Source organism: Lotus japonicus, chromosome 6 (assembly GCF_012489685.1).
Source record: "Lotus japonicus ecotype B-129 chromosome 6, LjGifu_v1.2".
Taxonomy (NCBI): Eukaryota; Viridiplantae; Streptophyta; class Magnoliopsida; order Fabales; family Fabaceae; genus Lotus; species Lotus japonicus.
In genome coordinates, this window is record NC_080046.1 from 53,495,890 (window position 1) to 53,517,455 (window position 21,566).

Genomic DNA, 21,566 nt, shown 5'->3' on the forward strand with positions numbered 1-21,566 from the left:
TGTAGGTTTCAAGTGCAGTTGTAACTCTTACCTGATTAGTGGATTGCCTTCATTCTAAGAAGGAAGAAATCACCTTAACGGGTGGACTGGAGTAGCTTGAGTGATTTATCAAGTGAACCAGGATAAAATCCTTGTGTGCTTTTCTATCTCTTATCTTTAGCACTTAAGTTCTCGAAAGATTTGTCAAAATCTTTAAGGTGGAAGTTTTGTTCTGAAAACGTTATTCAAACCCCCCCTTTCTACCGTTTTTCATACCTTCACCTCTTGTTTACCAATCTTGTGCAAAACCAACGGTTGATACTCATCTCCTCCTAGTACAAAAATATCTTCATCGTCTTTATTCCAAAACTCCAAAAGAATTTCAGGACAAGGTCCACGGGCAAGGTTAAACATTCTCACCCAAGAACCTTCCACGCCATATTCATTCATCATCCAAATCTCAAAACGAAATTCAGAACGCATGTACTCCCTAACATAACCAACACGATCATTCAAAACAACAATATTTGAATGCCTAATGTAAAATTTGTTGTTCTCCTCCTGAGATATAACTTGGGGAAGGTTCATTTTCCAAAACACATCATCACTCATGTGAAAACATAGCACAAATTCAACATTATCAGATTCGGCTAAACAATGATAAGCTCCATTCAGATAAGCATTAAACATGGACTTAGCTATCTATTTAGCAAGGACACCAACATTAATCTTTTTCCATGAATCGGAACGAAGACTGTATACTTGAACACTGAGCTTTTCATATTCCTTCAAGAAAAAATATGCACCCACTACAATGTTCACAACCTTGTAGTCGTTTGTTTTGGGATCAAAGCCGAACCCGTGTGCCACATGGAAGAAAGTGTTGTGTGCATGTCTCGTTGGAGGAGGGAAAGGAAGAAACTTTACCTCTCTTGTGGCTGGATTCCAGAGAATCTTTGGATTGGGGTTGTGGGGAACACCACCCAACAATTCAAGGTAGAAAATGCCATTGGAATGAGCATGGGCTGTGATATTGTTTACATTGTGTATGAAGATGAATGGTGGCTTCAGATCAATTGCATGGGGTATTGATTGTTCATCCTCAAAGACCAATGAAATGAAAAACTTGTTTGTTTGGTGAAACGTCAGAAAGTCAGGCTTGCTTTTTGCCTTTTCAATGGAGTGAGAAAGATGTTCAGTGATGAAACTGGTTTCTCTAGTGAGAGCATTGTAGGATTTGCTTAAGGTTCTGAATCGCAGCACAGATTTTACGGGGAGCCTAACAAAGATTTTCATCACTATCTCTTGTGGTATATGTTCTCTAGCCATTTCTTTAAACTCTAACATGGATCTAGTTAAGAGAGATAAAAGATGAAGTGTTTGTTCACAATTGATTTTCCATTGCACTCAAGAAAGAAATGGAAGAAATGAAATTGAAATGAGATATATGATATGCGATATGATAGGGAAAGAAATGAGATAGGTAAAGAATGAGAATAGAAATGAGATGAAAGAGAAAATGAAGTGTGAATGAATCAAAACTCGAAATATGTGAGTGTGAGTAGATCAATAGAGATGGAGATGATGGCTTCCGAAACATGAATATATAAGATTGGGAGAAACACTCATTATTGATAGTAAAATAGAATACGACATTATTGCTATTTAATCAATTTTAATTGTATTCAATTCATTTCCTTATTTGTAGCAAAATTAATGACGACATTAGTTAGTGTTTAAAATTTTAATTTTTGGATTTCGTTAAAACAATTAATAATTATTCAAATTTGAAAATATTGATATCGAATTAATTGTTAGTCAAAATTAAGCAATAACTCATCCATTATCTGTTTTATTATTTAACTAGTCTTAATTATTTTTAATTCTTTACTTATTTATAACATAATAAAACATGACATTATTGCTATTTAATAAATTTTAATTGTATTCAATTCATTTCCTTATTAATAGAAAATGTATTAATAATTACTATTTATATTTAATAATCATGTATTTACTGCGTTTCAAAATGCATTATTTTTTGTTGAATTTTGTGAAATTAATTACACATCAACATTCAGTCAAATATTCAATTGATTTTCCATTTTTTCGTTCAAAAAAATATCCAATTGATTATACCATTAACTCTAATAATATTTAATTAGTTTTAATTAAACAATTAATTATTTAATAAAAATGTGATCTTCTTTTCCTTTTACATATACAAAACGTATTTTTTTAAAAAATGTAATGGATCCCCATTGATTATTTAAAAGATAAAATTCATCTTTCTTTCCATTTGTATATACATAGCGTAATTTATTAAAAAAAATCTGATGGAATTGAATTGAATTATGAGAGTTAAATAATAACGTAATTAAAGAATTAAATAATAACTATTTAAAAACAATAATCAGGTATTCACTGCTTTAAAAATGACATGTAATTGAATTGAATTATGAGAAATTCATTGCACATTAATACTCAGTAAAACATTCAATTAATTATACCAATAATACTTTGCCAAGATTAGGTCCATTTATTTTTAAAAATTAATGATTTCAAATTTAAGGCAGTAGTTACATTTTTTTTCAAATCTTCATTCGTTCAAATTAGTAGTTTTGTGTTATTTTCAAAAATTGAGGCTGAAACTTTGGGTTAAGGAATAATATTTAATTCCATATTATTGCTTATCACCAAATAGTGCAAGGCGGGATATGGCTGTTAGATGTTCTCTCTCACTCCACATGAGAGGATTGTTCTCATGATCTGTACCTTTTTATCAATAAAATCATTTTGTTCTAAAAAAAATTAATTCCATATTAAATTACTTATTAACTGCTTTATAAAAGCCATTTAATTGAATTACATTATAAGAAAATTTATTACACATTAATACTTAGTTAAAATTTCATTTAATTATGTAATTAATTTTTAAATTCATTATTCCAAATTAATGTCTTAATTATGTTATTAAGTGTGTAATAAAATAATTCTTAAAATGTCATGCTTTTTTTTACGGTAAAAAAAAACCATGCTACCAAAATCTTAAATTTCAAATTCGAATTAGTTATTAATAATTTCGTAACTTACTTACCTTTATTCATTTCTATGTAAAAACCTTTACTCTAAGTCTACTAATAATTATTTAATAAAAATGAGATCTTCTTTACCTTTTGTTAATAGAAAACATACTTTTTAAAAAAAATAAACAATGTACCTATTAATTATTTAATAAACATCCCATCTTTATTTCCATTTTCATATACAAAACGTTTTTTTTTTAATGTATGATGAGAGTATAAATGTCCACGCACAAATTAAAGAATTAAATAATTAATATTTAAAATTATTATCATGTATTAACAGCTTGAAAGGACATGGCGCCGTCTGTGGGGACCGAACCCACGACCACGTGGTTTGATTGTGCATGAAGTTACCTCTGATTGTGATTAGGCAATTCTCTGGTTTTCTGATTTTGATTCTGTGACTAGTGTTGGTTTTCCGATCGAGTTTGCATCATTTCTGGTTTATGGAGACTCGACGCAGGAGGCAGCATCATTCACCAATGCGACAACGGATTTCGCCGCCTCGGCGGCCTCATCGTGTGGTCCTGGATTCTCCGGTACGAACGGCAGGAGTACAGTCGCCTTCTCCTCCTCCATCACCACCACCTCCTCCATCGCCTTCACAGGTGGGATCTCTGGAGCGCTCACCAGAGAATTCACCTGCTCCGGAACAACAACCGGCGGTGACACAGGAGCAATGGCGCCATTTGATGCGCAGCATTGGCAACATCCAGCAGCGGAATGAGCATCTACAGGCTCAGTTAGATTTCTACCGTCGCGAGCAGCGAGATGATGGAAGCAGAGAAGCAGATTCCGTGGCTGAGTTCCGTCCGTTCTCGGAAGATGTTGAGAATGTGGCGATTCCGGATAACATGAAAACGTTAGTTCTGGATTCTTACAGTGGAGATTCCGATCCGAAGGATCATCTTCTGTATTTTAATACGAAGATGGTGATAATTGCGGCGTTAGATGCGGTGAAGTGTAGGATGTTTCCATCGACGTTCAAATCGACGGCGATGGCGTGGTTCACAACTTTGCCGCGAGGATCGATTTCAAATTTCAGAGACTTCTCATCCAAGTTTCTAGTGCAATTCTCGCCAAATGCTTCCTCCGGATTGAAGTTGGCGCGGGAAGTGAAGATCGGGAGTTTGTTGATAAGAACGGACTCACAATTGGTGGAGAATCAAGTGAAGGGAACTTTCCAGGTCAAAGATCCTAATCTGATCAAGTACCTTGAGCGGGTACGGTATTTGATGACACTTTTTCAAGAGGTCGCGGTGGAGTACGTTCCTCGGGCAGAAAATCAGCGGGCGGACGCGCTGCCAAATTGGCGAGCACGCGGAAGCCCGGCAATAACAAAAGTGTGATTCAGGAAACGCTAGCGTACCCAAGCATCGAAGGCGAGCTCATGGCCTGCGTGAACAGAGGGGGGACATGGATGGGTCCCATAATATCTATCTTGGCGGGGGACCCGGCAGAAGTGGAGCAATGCACGAAGGAACAACGTCGGGAGGCGAGCCACTATACTCTCATTGACGGACACTTGTATCGCTGTGGTTTCTCAACGCCATTGTTGAAATGCGTACCGCCAGAGAAGTACGAAGCGATAATGTCTGAGGTACATGAAGGAGTGTGCGCGAGCCACATCGGGGGAAGGTCTTTGGCTTGCAAGGTGTTGAGGGCGGGTTTTTACTGGCCCACCCTCAGGAAAGATTGTATGGACTTCGTGAAGCAGTGCAAGAAATGTCAAGTGTTCGCGGATTTGTCTAAGGCACCGCCAAAAGAGTTGGTAACGATGAGCGCCCCGTGGCCTTTCGCCATGTGGGGTGTGGACTTAGTCGGACCTTTTCCTACCGCCAGGGCACAAATGAAGTTTATATTAGTGGCGGTGGACTACTTCACTAAGTGGATTGAGGCTGAACCCCTGGCCAAGATTACTTCTGCAAAGATAGTCAATTTTTACTGGAAGCGTATTGTTTGCAGATTCGGGATCCCAAGGGCGATCGTATCTGACAACGGGACCCAGTTTTCAAGCAGCCAAACAAGGGAGTTCTGCAGGGAAATGGGCATACAGATGAGGTTCGCCTCTGTTGAGCATCCGCAGACGAACGGGCAGGTGGAATCTGCAAACAGGGTAATCCTGCGAGGACTAAGACGACGGCTTGCGGAGGCTAAGGGAGCTTGGTTGGATGAACTTCCGGCGGTGCTGTGGTCGTACAACACCACCGAGCAATCTACTACAAGGGAAACCCCCTTTAGAATGACCTATGGGGTAGATGCCATGTTGCCGGTGGAGATTGACAACTTTACATGGCGGACTCAACCAGGTTTTGAAGGGGAAAATCAGGCCAACATGGCGATGGAGCTGGACCTTTTGTCGGAAACGCGCGACGAGGCGCACATTCGGGAAACAGCGATGAAGCAGCGCGTGGCGGCAAAGTTCAACAGCAGGGTTCGCGTCCGAGATATGCAGGTCGGCGACCTGGTCCTCAAGTGGCGATCGGGAGCCCCGGGGAACAAGCTTACTCCCAATTGGGAAGGGCCCTACCGCATTATTAAAGTTCTTGGTAATGGGGCCTATCACTTAGAAGAGCTTGATGGAAGGCGGTTACCTCGATCGTTCAATGGTTTGAGCTTGCGCTACTATTATAGTTGATCGCAGGCGAGAGAGTGAACAAGGCGGAATCGCCGGAGCCAGATATCTTTAAAATTTTCCGAAGTATTTTCAAATTCTCCAATGTATTGCAATAACAAAGCGTGCTCTTTTTCTCCGAAAGGAGTTTTTTAATGAGGCGCTCCATCAATAAAATAAAACGAAAATTCACGAAATTCGTGTCCAAAAATTCCAGGGATTCCCTGACGATCGGAATTGCCGATCGACATAAAGAATTACGGCGATCACTAAGTGGGACAAGCTTGATCCCCAAAGGGGCTTGCTGGAACCCTGAAGGTTGTGGCGATTCCACAAATGGCCTTTGACGCCTGGGAATCACCCTCCGGAAAGTCTGACGTGATCGCCGGTCCCGTAAACGATGTGCTGGGTAAGTCTCGCCAGAATACGACGAGCGCCGTTAACTAGGCAAAGTCTTGGGACCCCCAAATGGCCATTGGGATCCAAGCATTGTAAGCCCCGAGCGGGCAAAGCCCCGGGCGAAGTCCTCGAGAATGGAGGTCGTTTCTTCCTTTGGGGAAAACGTCTAAAGTCTTGGTGGTGGAATACCAAGCAACAAGTCCTAGTTAAAATTAAGGCACGAAATCGTTAGGCGTAATTCAATCATATGACGCGTGAAAAATAGCGCAAGATATAAGGTCGGCGAATGAACAAGGTGGAAGGCGAGTGCTTGGTCACTCAGGATGTTGAGTATTTTACTACTCTGGCGTGTTGAGGGGTTAAACTATGAAACTTATTCTTAAATTTTTTAAGCCATAAGAAGGCGGCGACTAAAAAGTGTACGGCGGAAGCATTCCAACATGATTTACAAAATATCCAACGGCGATATAAAAAGCTATGGCGAAGGGTTGCTTAAACATAGGCGAATGGCGGAAAAGTACACTACAAGGTGACAGTAAAAGCTAAAGTAATGTTAAAATTACATTATTCATTGTTTTCTTTCTCCTGTTCTTCTTCTTCCTCTTCTTCTTCAGTCGCTGTCCAGAGGTGTTGGTCAATCAGGGGAGGATCGTCGGGACCAACCAGTCCTTCGGCGGTTATCTCTTTCATTACTCCCATGGCGCTAAAGTCAAAGTTCGGGTACAAATGTTGGGCCTGATCTTTGGCGAGGTAGAAACCGCGCTCGCGGTTGTCAAGGGCGATGTCAGCGGCTTGTTCCCTCGCCTCAGTGGCTTTGGCCTTCTCCGTCGCCAGCTCGTCCTCTAGTCTTTTGATCTTTGCCAGTTGGGAAGCAATCTCAGCATCTTTCGTGGCAAGGGCCTCGGCATGAGTTTCGGTCGCTTTCTTGATCTCCTCGGACGTAGCCTGCATCACTGCCTCCATGTCAGACTTCGCCAGGGCCAAGGACTCCGCAGACTTTTTCTCTTGCTCCGCCAACGCCTTCTTCACTAACTCCAGCTCAGCGCGCAGTATGGCAAGCTCTGACTCCTTAGCAATCAGCGCCTCGCCTCGGGCGATCAAGTCCTTCTCAGCTTGCTCTTTTTCCTTTTTGCAAGCTTGAAGGCTTGCATCAAGCTCATCTGCTTCTTCCTTCATCAGCGCCAGCTGATCCTCCAGCTCGCCGATTTTAATCCCCGCCGTGCCAATCATCTTGTCGGCATAGACTTTGTCTTTTCCTGCCTGCGTCGCCAGTTTGTCGAAACGCTTTTCCCAAGCAGCGGCGGCTTCTTGATACTTAGCACTTTCGGCCTTCAACCGCTCAGCTTCAACGGTGGCGGCATTGAACTTCTCAAACGCGTGGGCAAAGATGCACCCGGCGCGTAGGAGGCAAGCAAGAGTCTCCTCCTTGGTGTCATTAAGGCCCCGACTCAAAACTTCTTTTTCTATGGCGTCACGGTTAAGACCAGTAAGTATGAATTCTGAGGGTTCAATGGCGTTGGGGAGCATATTATAATAGCTTGAAGAACCGACCTCGGGAGCAGAGGCTTGTTCAATTTGAGCCGCTTCAGAGGTAGTGGCAGCGCCAGGACAGGATTTTTCCCCTTGATGAGGCGGGGAAGGCATGGAGCCCGCATCATGTGTTGAGGGCGGGCTAGGAGGCGCATCTTGGCGAGAGGGAGACTTCGGGGTTTCATTTTCTTTTTCCTTCTCTCCAACAGGAGTGTCGGAAGACGCAGCAGCTTTTGTGGCGTTGACGCCGGCGAGTTTCTCGGCAGCTGAGGATTGAGAAAAGTTGGTGGTTGTGGCACCGACGGAGGCGGCTGTGGCGCCAGCAGAGGACTCAGCGGCAACAGCAGCGGTCGCACCGGCGGTGGCAGGAGTAGAAGCTGGTACGGTGGTTGGCTCGATAGCTGCGGCGACGGAGGCTTCAGTGACATTTTTGCCTTTAGGCGCAGCAGCAGTGGTGGGCTGAGCGCCAGGGTTGGATGTGCCGACGCCGGAGGAGGCTTTGACCAATCTTCTCCTCTTGGGAGCTTTGGTGCTCTCGGCTTGGTTCTCAGCACCGCCCCGCTTTTTCACGTCGCCCTCAGCGTTGAATTTTGGGGAAAAGCGGGCCATTCTCCTCTCGCGGACCTTCAGGAGCTCGGCGTTCGTGAAATTCATATCTTCTGCAACAATAAAAAAAATACGATCAGTGACAACATAGGAGATGAGAAAGGAAATGTCAATAATAAAAGTGAGCTATGGACAACCTAAGTATTTGGGAGTTCTTGAGAGGTCAGCGCCCTCAAGGACTGTTGTGCAGTCAAGGATGGGAAGTGGGGCAAGGAGATTAAGAAAGGCTTTGTCGTTGGCGGACAAAGATTCCTCTGAAGGATCGGTGATCCCATTGGGCTTCTGCGTCCAGTAAAGAGGAAAAAGGGCGGTCCCGTCTCTAAGGGTGAATGCCTCTGGGTAGGCGGGATGAACCGCCACACGGAAGTACTTCCGCGCGAAAGAGGACTTCGCGTTACTTTTGTGGGGATGCAAGCACTTCCGGCCGGCTCGGGCCTTCAAGGAAATCCATCCTTTGTTTTTGATGGACTTGGGGTCGACGTCGTAGAGATAGAAGAAACTGGTGGGGGATGGGGCGATGCCGACAGCGGCGCTTAAGATTTCAAAACATCGAATGAAGGCCCAGGCGTTGGGGTGGAGTTGGCAGGGAGCCGCGTTGATTTCGCGGAGGACAGTTTGGACAAAGGGCGAGAAAGGAAGCCTGATTCCAAGCTCGCTAAACATGTATTCATACGCAAAGAAAAAATGGGATCTCTTTACGTCGCCGTCTGGCTTATGAAGCCAGGGGCGATCCCGAGGACTGCAAATCCAGATCCTGAGTTTGGCGTTAAACTCATCGTCATTAGACAAACCACCCAGGGAGTTCACGAACTGCACGATGAGATCGCTATTCTGGAAAATAGAAGGTTGGTCTATAGCCTCGTGAGTGGGGGCTATTTGGACTGGAAGGGGCAGAGTGGCGTAGGTTTTTAGTCGGTAAGGTGGGATCTCCGGGACCTCTAAACGGAGGCCGCCGGCGGCGGTGGCATCAGGGTCGCTTCCGGAGGAAGAAGAGGAGTGGTTAGGGGAGGTAGGGCTTGAAGCCATTTTTAGAAGACAGTGAAGTGAAAGAAAGGAAAAGATGAGTATGTGTATGATGCAAAGATAAGGACAGTGGGACTCACCGGAGTAAGATGTGAAGAGTGGGTAGCGGAAAGGGTGATAAGCGACGGCTCCGGAACGGAAGTGGGCAGAGGGAGTTTGGTAAGCGATTAGGGAAGTAAAGAGAGGTCTCGGAAACGGATGACTGTGGGGAAGAAGGGTTTTTATAGGAGAAGGGGGGAAGCTGGAAGGGTGACGCGTGTTGGACGCGTGTGGAAGGTTGGAAGTCATGATGGTTTTGGGGAGGTGGGTCGCGTGCAATGGGGAGTTACTGCGCACGATGGGACGGTTATGAAAGGTGAAGTGACGGTTCCGGAGAAAGAGGGAAATTGATGTAACTGACACATCACGTGGGGCAGTCACGTGGGGCAGATTGGGATTTGAAAGGGTTTTAAAATAAGGGAAAGCGCGAAAAGCCTCGCCACTATAAAGATCAAACACCATCGCCTGACAGGTGACGCCAACAACAAAGTTCAGTCGCTCGCCGGGGTTACCGCCAGTCAATGATTGAATGATCAGCACGTGACCCATGCCTGCCACCTTTCCCGCCGGCGAACGATCATACACCTGCTCCAACTTATCGCCAATACGAAGTAATCGCTCTCGCCGCTCGTGGACTTGTGGACTTGCCAGCTTGGGTTGCTCGTCAAGTCAGTGGACTGGGTAACTAAAAATGCTAGTTTCCTTTTGCTCACGCCATGTTGGCGATATAGTTTACTTCTCTTTTCTCAGGCCATGTTGGCAGTGCAGATTCCGGTGTACTGTAAGACATATGCAAAAGCATTTAAAAGACACACTTAGCTCTCATACTTCGAGCTCGGTGTCTTGTGGACTAGTGGACTGGGCGAGCCCCTAGAGGGGCAACGCCCAGCATGTATCCCGCCCTGAGGCGGGGCCCTGGCCTTCAGTTGGGCCTTGACCTCGGAGGCCCAATTGGCCCAATAGGTAGTACCCAAGCTCTATAAAGCTATTCGCCCTGTTAAACGTTGGACCTCTTTCACATTAGAAGGGCTTTTCATCTGCTGAATCGCCCTGCATTTTTCTGGGTTTATCTCGATTCCTCTGGATGTGATCATGAATCCCAAAAACTTGCCACCCTGAACACCAAAAGAGCATTTCTCCGGGTTGAGGCGCATATTGTGCTTCCTTATCTCGCCAAATGCTTCCTCCAGATCTTGATGATGGTCTAAACCACGTACTGATTTAACAATCATGTCATCAACGTAAACCTCCATGTTTCTTCCCACCTGCCAGCAAAAACCCTATCCATCAATCTTTGGTAGGTCGCCCCAGCATTCTTTAGTCCAAACGGCATGGTGTGATAGCAATAATTGACTCTGGCGGTCATAAAAGCCGTTTTGTCCTCGTCTGCCGGGTGCATGCGGATTTGATGATAGCCAGAATAAGCATCCATCAAGCTAAGCAGTTCGTTGCCCGAGGCACCATCAACAAGGCTATCGATGCTGGGAAGGGGATACGAATCTTTTGGACATGCTTTGTTTAAGTCTGTGTAATCTACACACATTCGCCATTTCCCGTTCGCCTTCTTCACCATTACGACGTTCGCTAACCACGTCGGATACTTCACTTCCCTGATGAACTCTGCCGCCAGCAACTTGTCGACTTCCTGTTGCACCGCCTTCCCTTTGTCGCCACCCAAGCGCCTCCTGAGTTGTGAAACTGGCTTGACACTTGGATTCAATGCTAATCGATGGCATATGAAGTTTGGATCAATTCCAGGCATGTCTTTGCAGCTCCAAGCAAACAAGTCTAAGTTCTCCCCAAGCAGTTTTATCAGGCTTTGACTATTAGAAGGATTGAAATTTGGAAAGATTATGAATAGTTATTGGACTGGGCGAGCCCCTAGAGGGGCAACGCCCAGCATGTATCCCGCCCTGAGGCGGGGCCCTGGCTTTCAGTTGGGCCTTGACCTCGGAGGCCCAATTGGCCCAATAGGTAGTACCCAAGCTCTATAAATAGGAGGTAGTTATCAAGTGTAAAGGACTTTTTGGCTCATTTGAGAAAATCACGCATGAAATTCAGCACTCTCCCTCTCATTCTCATTCTCTCTTAGCACAATCCTCTACCTCTAGGTACTATACCTCTCTTCAATGTTCATTCCAAGAACAGGACATTTAATTGAATTGAATTATAAGGAATTTATTACACATTAATACAAAGTCAAAATTTCAATTAGTTATACCATTAATGCTGAGCCAACATAAAGTTCATCAATTTTTTTTAAATTAATTTTTACAAATTTAATGCATTAATAATGGTAATTTATTAATAAAAAATTGTTAGTTCAAATAAGTTTTAATTCCTTAATAACGTCCATTAATTTTTTTTACAATTCATGATTCCAAAATTCATATTATGACTGCAATGAATTCAAAAAGTCTATAAACTAAAAAATTAATTATTGACTAAAAAACACATTTTTTTAAATATTAATAAATGTGTACAAATAAACTATGCATGTTAGTATGTGTTCATTAAAATAATGCTCAAAATTAGTGTGCTTGAATATATGCATTAATTACGTTTTAAACTACTTAAAATCTTAAAATTTGAAATTTGAATTATAGTTATTAATAAATTGTTACATTTACTTTTTCAAAATTGTATTAAAGTAATCGATTGAAAACCCATGAAACCCTAATTTAGTATAAAGTTAATGACAATTACTTACCTTTATTCGTTTCCATGTAGAAACCTTTAATCTATGTCTACTAATAAATTCGGCATGTTACTACACCCACCATTATGCTCAAAAATTCAGAAATTTATTCTCTTCGCCAAAAATGTGTTTCTTTCAAGGAAAAAGTGTATATCTATCCCTAATGAGTTCCCTTTTTCTGCTTCTCTAACTATACCCACATTTGAAGATCAAGACTACATTGATGCAATCAAATAAGCAAGTGAATGTAATGGTGAACAAGGGTCAGGACATAAATTAAGAAGGCTATTTGCTTAAATTCTCATAACAACTACTGTGAGTAGCCCATATAAAATATGGAATAACACTTGGAAATTGTTCGCTAAGGGCATCGAACATGAATATCACAGAACTCTTAAGCAATCAGGTATGATTCAAACTTTTGTTATTATTTGATCGACCCAAGAGTCGGACTTGAAGAAACTTTGTCTTCTATAAATTGACGATCTTCTTCAATCTAATGGGAAGTCTGTCAAAGAATTTACAGGTTTCTCAGATGTTGATTTATACGAAGTTAATCACTTCACAATATAAATAATTTGGAGTCGAATAAATTTTGGATGACGGCGATATCCACAAGATATCACAAATTGACACAATTTATTATAATGTCCTTCAGGTTTTAGTTTCGGCGTTCGCTTGGCCATGGTTTTTTTTATTGTTTTTTTCTTTCTTTGTACGTTTTTTTTTTCTATACTTCTTCTTCATGTAATAGATGAAGGTTTTTTATTTAATAAATTTGTATCTTCCACAACACCATTACGAAGAAATAACCATTCACGCACACACTTTTTTCGATACATCGGCAAACATTCACGCACACTCTACTTCAAGCGTATAGAAACATATTACCATGTGAATAAAAAAATATAAAATTATTCAAAAAAATAATTAAAATTCAAACATTTTCACCTAACAAATGCAAACAAAGGAAATTTAAAAAAAAAAGTCATATAACTTAATAATGCCAAATAATAAGTTAGTTTTTAATAATTTTAGGCAATTAATACTATTAATTCTAGCATATTAGTAAATGTGAAATTTTAAAAAAAAAAAAAACACTTTCATAAATTGAAAACAACTTTGATTGTAGACCAATAAAAAAACTCTTACTTAAGCTTTAGGTCACTGTACCCATATTGAGTGGAGTTATTGCTCGTTTTTGATAAAAAAAAAAACTCTTACTTGGATATTTTACGAAATTTATGCTTTTCAAATAAATACAAATCAACAAATACGGAAAAAGCTAATGGCGAGACTAACCAAAATCAATAATTATGGAAATAAAGTTACAAATCTTCCAAAACTATATTCAAAAAATAAGAAATAAAGTATCCATTTATTAAAAAAAATCGACATTCTCTAATTATTGCGATAATAATTATACCAAATTTTCATCCATAATTTTCGTTTATTTAGTCTTTTAATTATGGAAATTTTTTACAAAACTTACAATACTAATTTTTTTATTTAAAAAGAATTATTGCTTCCATTCATTGATTAATTCCAACGTTCTTTAATAATGGTAATGTATAGGGTAATGTAAATAATTCAAATTAAAAACTGCATTGACCCGAAATAATTTATCCATATTAAATTTATATTTTTAAACGAAAATTTCCATCAAAATAGTCATTTAATTTAATGATTCCAATTAACACAGAAAATTAAAAAGTCTAACAGACCTAAATAATGTATACTAATAATTTCATAATTTAATAATTTAAGGAATTTAATACTAATAATTTCAGCTATTAAATAAAAAATAAAAAACATGTAGAATTTGAAATCAATTTTTCTTACTTGGAATTTTTTCGAAATATATGCTTCTCAAATAAATAAAAATACAAAATAAATAAATAAATCCTAATTATAACATTCATCAATAAATACAAATACAAAATAAATGAAAAATCCTAATTAAAACATTCATCAATATAGATAGGTTAGCATTAAATCAACCACAAATTAACAATAAATCATTCATAAATTATTAGAAATTTAAGGATTGTGTTTTTTATTATTCTTTTGAGCCAATACAGTTGTGTTCATAGTATATGTACAAAGTTACATCAATTCTTAGGTAAAAAAAGGTAAATAATCACCTAATGAATGAATGACATCTTACATCCCCGTAGGATAACTCAAGTGATAGGAGCTGGGGGACATATGAGTTTGGTATGGGAGGTCCAGAGATCGATTCCTAGCGGGTGGAATTTAACTTTCCGATGTACGAAAAAAAAAATTAAGTTACAAGGAATAAAAGGAAACAATCTCAAATTAATGAGACATGATAAACAATTAATTCACTAAACCAGCACAAATAAAAGAAAAAATCAAACTTTAAATTCGCATTTAACAAAACTTTAAAATAATTAATCATAATTTCATCTTTTAATATTCAAAAAGGAAAAAAACTGAAGAAAAAAAAGCCTTAAAAAATAGATCATTTTACTCATTGCATTGTATCAAACTTTTTTCAATTGCAACACAAGTTATTTTTCCTTTTCTTCTGAGTAATTACATGATGAATCCTCGGTAATATTGACCAAATAAATCCTACAACTCATGACTGGAAAGTAGTGGTCAGAGTCACCAGGGTGTGGATTTTTGAAGCCGAAAGGGAAGGGAATCTTCCATCAACCTATAATCTATTGTTAATGGATCGAAAAGTTAGTAACCAAAACGCCGACTTTATCATTAAATATCCCAATATAGTTTAATTTACTTTAGATACATACATCGATATGACCTTTCTCAATTTGTAAGGTCAAACACTACACGGAGAGTGTAGGCTAAGCATTTTAGAATGTTTTGAAAAATTAATCAACAGAGAATTAGTATATGACTTTGAAGATTTTTTCATATGGAATAATTTTCAAGGTATAAGTGCATCTAGACATCAATATAAGATACACTTGCAGACTAGAACAAGGATATTTCAATATAATGAAAGTATGGTTCCTTTACGTGAGCTGAAGTTTGACAACGTGAATGATGTTCTTAACCATGACTTCAATGAGAGATACTTAGTTGGTAAGTAAATCCCTTGATTTAAATAATTTTACGTATGTTGTCACTTGCAAGCATTTACATTAACATGAAAACATATATCATGGGAGAAATTACGCACGCTGGAAACTGTAAAGGATATGAGCAGAACGAAATGACGAAGAATTTCAGAGACATTGAAATCGAATCTTAAGGGTAAGTTTTCTCTTATCATAATAAAGCGGAAAAACAAAGGATTTTTAAATGCCGAGAAAAAAATTGACCGACAGTTATTGATTATTTTTTCAGGAAAAAAATTAAATATTTTTTATACGGCGAATTCGTCAAAGATTTGGATGAAGTTCTAAGTGCAGGAGATAACAAACATATTGTTGTTATCCGATTATTTGGAGTAGTAACAAGGCATCAAGATACATAATAAATTTGATCTATATTCTAAAATAAACTTATGTATAAAACACCAACATGTTCAAATATGTAAATAACACCCGACCACTAAAAAAAATTCTAAGGGAATATCAATTAACTGCTGGGTTAAAACACACTACAGTAATGTTCAATCGTGACATTCCTGGAGCAGTGTGCTACAGAGACAGTTTGTCCGTACAAAATATTTCATAATCGTTTGAACAAGATTTAATGACAATTCCAACTAATATTTATTTCTTTGCGGTTATTTGTGTGTGACGCAATTCCTACCAAATAATGACGTGCTGATTGAAAACTTAAAAGTTTTGAAGAAGATGAATTCCTCAAGCTGTTTCCACGCACAAACATTAAAAATTTGGTTTTGTGCAAAGATCAATATGTTTTTCTCACTTTTAATTTAATTTAAGATACGTTAATATTAAGTCAAAATATCAATTAATTATTTCATTAACTTTTATATTCATCAATTAGTTTTAATTGTGCAATTAATTATGTAAGAACCAGAGCATGTTTCCTTTTTCACTACAAAACGTTTTTTTTAATAACTAATGGGGATATAATTTTTGAACCACAAATTAATAACCACGTATTTAATGCATTTAAAAATAAATTAAATTTTCCCTGTGAGATAGCTCAAGTGGTAGGAGGTGGGGGACATATGAGTTCGGTAGGGGAGGTCAAGTGATCGATTCCTGACGGGTGCAATTTAACTTTCGATGTACAAAAAAAAGGAATTAAATTGAAATGAATTATGAGAAATTTATTACACAATAATATTCGGTCAAAATTTCAAATAATTATAGCATTGAGTCTTACACAGTTTAATTAGTATTAATTAATTTTAATTATGAAACTTTTTTAAAAATTAATTTTAATTGTGAAAATTATAATAGTAAAATTAGTGTCAGCATTAATCGAATCATTAACCATGCATTTAATTTTTCATTCATTTGTTTTTTTAAAATTAATGATTACAAATTTAATGCATTAATTACGTTTACTTATTGTTAAAAATTCATTCTTCCAAATTATTCAATTCTGTAATTACGTCAATTTTTTTTTTACAATTAATAATTTAAATTTCACAAAATGATTGGAAAATATTTTAATTCAATTACTCATATTTATTATTACCGCGTACAATATTCATTGTGTATGCTGCAATTGAGGAAATTGTGAGCACTGATGATTGGTTTTACCATGACTGCAAATGTCACGGGGCAACATCCTCTAACGAAGCACTTTATTACTGTTCGAAATGTAACATGCACATAAATCATACCACACGGTAAACTCAATTACCATAATATTATTAATTTGATTCATATTCAATATATTTATTTATTTACTGACATTTACATTAGGTACAAGCTGTTAATTAATCTTGCTGATAATGTTGAGTCTGCAACTTTGACAATTTTTAATCGTGGTGGTTGTGCTCTACTCCATAAAACAAGCGACACAATACTAGAAAAAATGGAAAAGGTAAACATGTAAATGTAAATAGAACTACTTTTTAATTTCTAATCAATTGATAAGATATCTATTTTTTCATTTTTTTTAATTAATCTAGAATGGCTGCAGGGAACAACCCCCAAAGAAATAAGTGATTTAGTGCACGAACAAATTTTGTTCAAGGTTGAAGGGAAGGACAACTTCAGAAGGAAGTTTAAATAAACATTTAACGTCCTCAAAATTTTCATAGAACCGGACATAATTTCAAAGTTCAAATCAAAGTTTATATTTCATATTCTAATTTCTAAATCTTTGTAACTACACTTTTGAATTTATCCACCAATATTTCATGAGATTATAATAATTTATCTTTATTGTGAACATTGTAGGATTTAGAACTTGCGGTTGAGAGCTCTAAAGTCTAATGCTCAAATGATGTCATTTAACAATAAGGAGTATTTTCACGTTTTAAGTGTAACCTCAAGTTTTTTTTTCGGCTACAAGAGCTTTACATCACATTCGTACATTTTCCCCTATTCGAAAGATTTGTCAGTTTATTTTTAATTTTGTTATATTTTCACATATCAATCTCATATATTTGCCCCTAAACACCGTGTTTTGCAGCAACAACTACGCCAACAATAGTCTATTTTTTTTGCTAAAAAAACTTTATACTTCAATCAAAACAAAACAAAACACAAATGTGCAAAAAAACAACAAAAACCAAACCACGCCACTCTAATTACCCAATAAAATTAAGCAATATTTGATTAGCACATTTTAAACTTACATTCAAAATTAAATTCTCCCGTGCAAGGCACGGGTAATATACTAGTATATAAGATTGGGAGAAACGCTCATGGCACTTATTTATTCCTCTTGCTCTTTGTGTATTTGCCATTTTAGAATTAGCAGGCTTAGCCTTTAGGATAAAGATAAGGGAATTTTAAAGTTTTCAGTAGAAAAAACATCTTTGAGGCATTTTTTTTTTATTTTTTTTTTACATTTTTAAATAAATAATTATTTCCTTTATAAGAAATATTTTTCCATTTTTATGATATTAAAAAATTGACATTTTTGTCATCAATATCAATATCAATCAATATATATTAGAAAAGAACAACTTCTAGCATGACGTGTCGCTCTCACAGGCCAAGTTAGTGACGTGTCGCTCCCAGACTAATTCTCACCTAATATTTTACATGTAAGCTCTTTCTCCTTGGCCCCACTTGCCACATGTGCCCTGATTTTTCCTTACCTTATTTCTCCTTAATAAAAAAATATATTTTTAAATTTTAGATTTGATTAGGATTTAGGTTTTTTATTTCTTGATTTTATCTTAATTTATTTTTGATTTATTTTTAGAGTATTAATTAATTTTTATGGTATTTTTATTGAATTTTCGGATTTTTAATTAATTTCGGACTTTATGAGTTTTTATTGTGATTTGCTAGATTTTGATAGTTTTTATCTATTTTTATTTAGTACATTTTTAAATTTTAGATTTGATTAGGATTTATGTTGTTTATTTCTGTATTTTATCTTAATTTATATTATTATTTATTTTTAGAGTATTAATTATTTTTTATGGTATTTTTATTGAATTTTTGGATTTTTAACTAATTCCGGATTTTATGAGTTTTTATTGTGATTTGCTAGATTTTGATAGTTTTTATCTATATTTATTTAGTACATTTTTAAATTTTAGATTTGATTAGGATTTATGTTGTTTATTTCATGATTTTATCTTAATATAAAATATGTGATAAGTTATTTAAATCAATAATACATCCCTTCAGCAAAAACCCTGCCTACCTCCACTATCTCCTTCATGGAATTCATCTCCTCCATGCAATTTTCATCTCATCTCTCCACTGAACGGAACCACCCCTACAAAATCGTCTCATCTCTCAACGGAACCACTTTGTCATCGACTTGCAATCGCATCCCTCCGATTTGCTGCCTTGGACTGATTGGGAAGGTTGCAGATGGAGGTTTCAAATTATTTTCTTTCTCTGCTTGCATAATATGTTATGGTTTTTTCAATTTTATTTTACTTTACCTTTAACTTTCATTCACTCATGTTTGACTTCAAGGTCAACTTCGTTCATCACTTGCCATGCTAATTTCAAATTCTTTTCTTCAGGTTTTTTTTATAGATATTCCACCAAAAGAGATTCTTTGGAAGACATAGATGGTGAGTCCATTTTATATTCTATATGAAATTTTGCAATATTTTGATTTGTTTTTTTATGTTTTCTGATTCTCCTTTGTATGTGATTCTATTTTATTCGTTTTTCTTAATTTGCATCTAAAATTTGTGTCCTATGTTATAGGAGGTGAAACATTGATCTGTGTATGTTTTGATTAACCTAATCATTGTCAGTGAAGTGGATTGAGGGAGTGAAAGAATTGAGGGGAGAGAAAGGAGAAGTTGTAGATTTTTTTCATTGCAACTTTTTTATTTGGTAATTTTTTTCTTTTTGCTTGCTTCTTGCACCGAGGAAATTAATTATAATTGTTGGTGCTTGCCGTTACAACTACAGAACTTGTAAGGCCCAAGTTCTTAAGCTTTGGATAAGTGAATAAAATATGAGAGTTTAATTGATTAAAATAAATTTATGAAGGGGAAGGTTCAGGAAAAGTCCAAGGATTGTATCAAAAACCGATAAGAGTTATAGCACGACTAACATTCGCCTAATCCTAGGTCAAAGGCTTTAGTGAATAGTTAATTTACACATTAGGACACGATGGAAACTAATTCCAAAAATCTTCAGAGAAATGTTAGAACTTCTCTTTTTCGTTTATAAACAAGTGTTTCGATGCGAAAGCCTGGAATGTACGAACGCCAAATTCCAATTCTCGGAAGATTGCCGAAACGGAATCCCTGATAGTTCAAGAAACCTGAAATTTACGGACGATGAAGACTTTTTCCATTCGAAGCTTCAAATAAAGATTCCACCCGCGTGCGCCTATTTCTCTCGTTATTTCTAATCTTTCTTCAGAAGGAAGTTTTCTCTTCCGATGATCACTGCAAAAAGTAGTTTTTCGGGATGAACCGACTCACACCGACTTTGGATCGTTTGGTTTAATTCCAAGAATCCTGTTTTGAGTTCTGGAATTCTGTCGCCAGAACCTATCTTAGAATTCGCAGAGGAACGCGCAGGAAAAATCGGAATCGCAAAAAAAATCATTTTTCCGCATTTTCCAAAACCTATAAATAGCTTGAAAATTAGATTTTTTTTGAAAAAAAATCACCCATTCCCTCCCCCAAAACCGCGAGCTCCAAGAGAGAAAGAGAGGATCCTGATTTCGCCGATTCTTGCCCGTTTGCTTCACCGATCGTTGCTAATCGAAGACCTTGAGGTAGGTAAACTATATCTCACTTCTGATCGTCAGATCTGTCGACTTTTTCTATGTTTTTCTGAGCTCAAAGTTTGGAGCTTTTTGTAAAATTGTCCAAATAGCTTGATTTCTCTGTCTAAACATCTTCCCTACGTGCCCAAGAGCACTTCTGTCGGATTAGTTTTTCCGTAATGTCGCCGGAATTCCGCCGGGATCAATTTTTGCACCAAATACCCATTTTTGGGCAAAGTCGCAACCTTTAAGCTGAAAACTATCGACTTGGCTTAGTGCTAGTAGGATTAATCGTCATAAACGTTGTTGTTGACGTCCCCATCCAATTTGTTTTTCAAAAATCCAATTTTGAATTTCTGAGCTGAAAATAATGACCAAACTACCCCTATATCAGTTTTCGATCCGAAAATTTTTCCGAGCTTAGAACCGTCTTAGTTACGGCGTATGATAACCTAGGAACCAAGTTTGATCGAAGAAAAATCGACCCTCCCAATTAAGGAAAGTGGCCGAGAGCTATATCAAGGGGGGGAGGAAATCCGACTTTTTCGAAAACTCGTCTTAACGCGTTAGATTGTCGTACCACGGAGGTTGTAGTGTTCCGTGTGACCCTAGGACTTATTGTTTGCTGAATTTCTGATTCGTTGTGTTGATTTCTCTGATTTTGCTTAAGGTTCATTTGAGGAGTTTCCTGGAAATCAAGGAGAGGAGCGTGAAGGAACCCGTGAGGAGGAAGCTGGAGGACCCACCGGTGAGGGCTACTCTCTGAATTACTAGATAATGCCTTAGGTGTCGACGAATTCGACTTGATTTATGTGTTATGCACTTAATTGCTAAATGCCTGAAAGGTTTTCTGAGGCTTCGGCCGATCTTGTTGAGTACCTGATGCCATGATATTGCGTGCTAAATGATTCACATGTTGGACTGGGCGAGCCCCTAGAGGGGCAACGCCCAGCATGTATCTCGCCCTGAGGCGGGGCCCTGACCTTCAGATGGGCCTTGATCTCGGAGGCCCAATTGGCCCAATAGGTAGTACCCAAGCTCTATAAATAGGAGGTAGTTATCAATTGTAGGGGACTTTTGGCTCATTTGATAAAATAACACATGAAATTCAGCATTCTCTCTCTTACTCTCTCTCCCTAGCACAATCTCTCTACCCTTTGGTACTATACCTTCCCTCAATGTTCATTCCCAGAACATTTGGCGCCGTCTGTGGGGAACCGTAAACTTTCTACTCCCATTCACGTGGATTGATTGTGCATGAAGTTACCTCTGATTGTGATTAGGCAATTCTCTGGTTTTC

At 37.8% G+C, this 21,566-nt stretch overlaps 1 protein-coding gene across 1 annotated transcript in view; it reads right to left on the minus strand.

The window, feature by feature from the left end:
- Positions 1 to 249: 249 nt before the first annotated feature.
- The window catches only part of LOC130725558 (uncharacterized), a 52,295-nt gene continuing 30,978 nt past the window's right edge, over positions 250 to 21,566 (minus strand). Inside the window, exon 3 of the mRNA XM_057576775.1 lies at positions 250 to 681. Coding sequence (XP_057432758.1) covers positions 250 to 681 — 432 coding nt within the window. The remainder of the gene's footprint in view (positions 682 to 21,566) is intronic.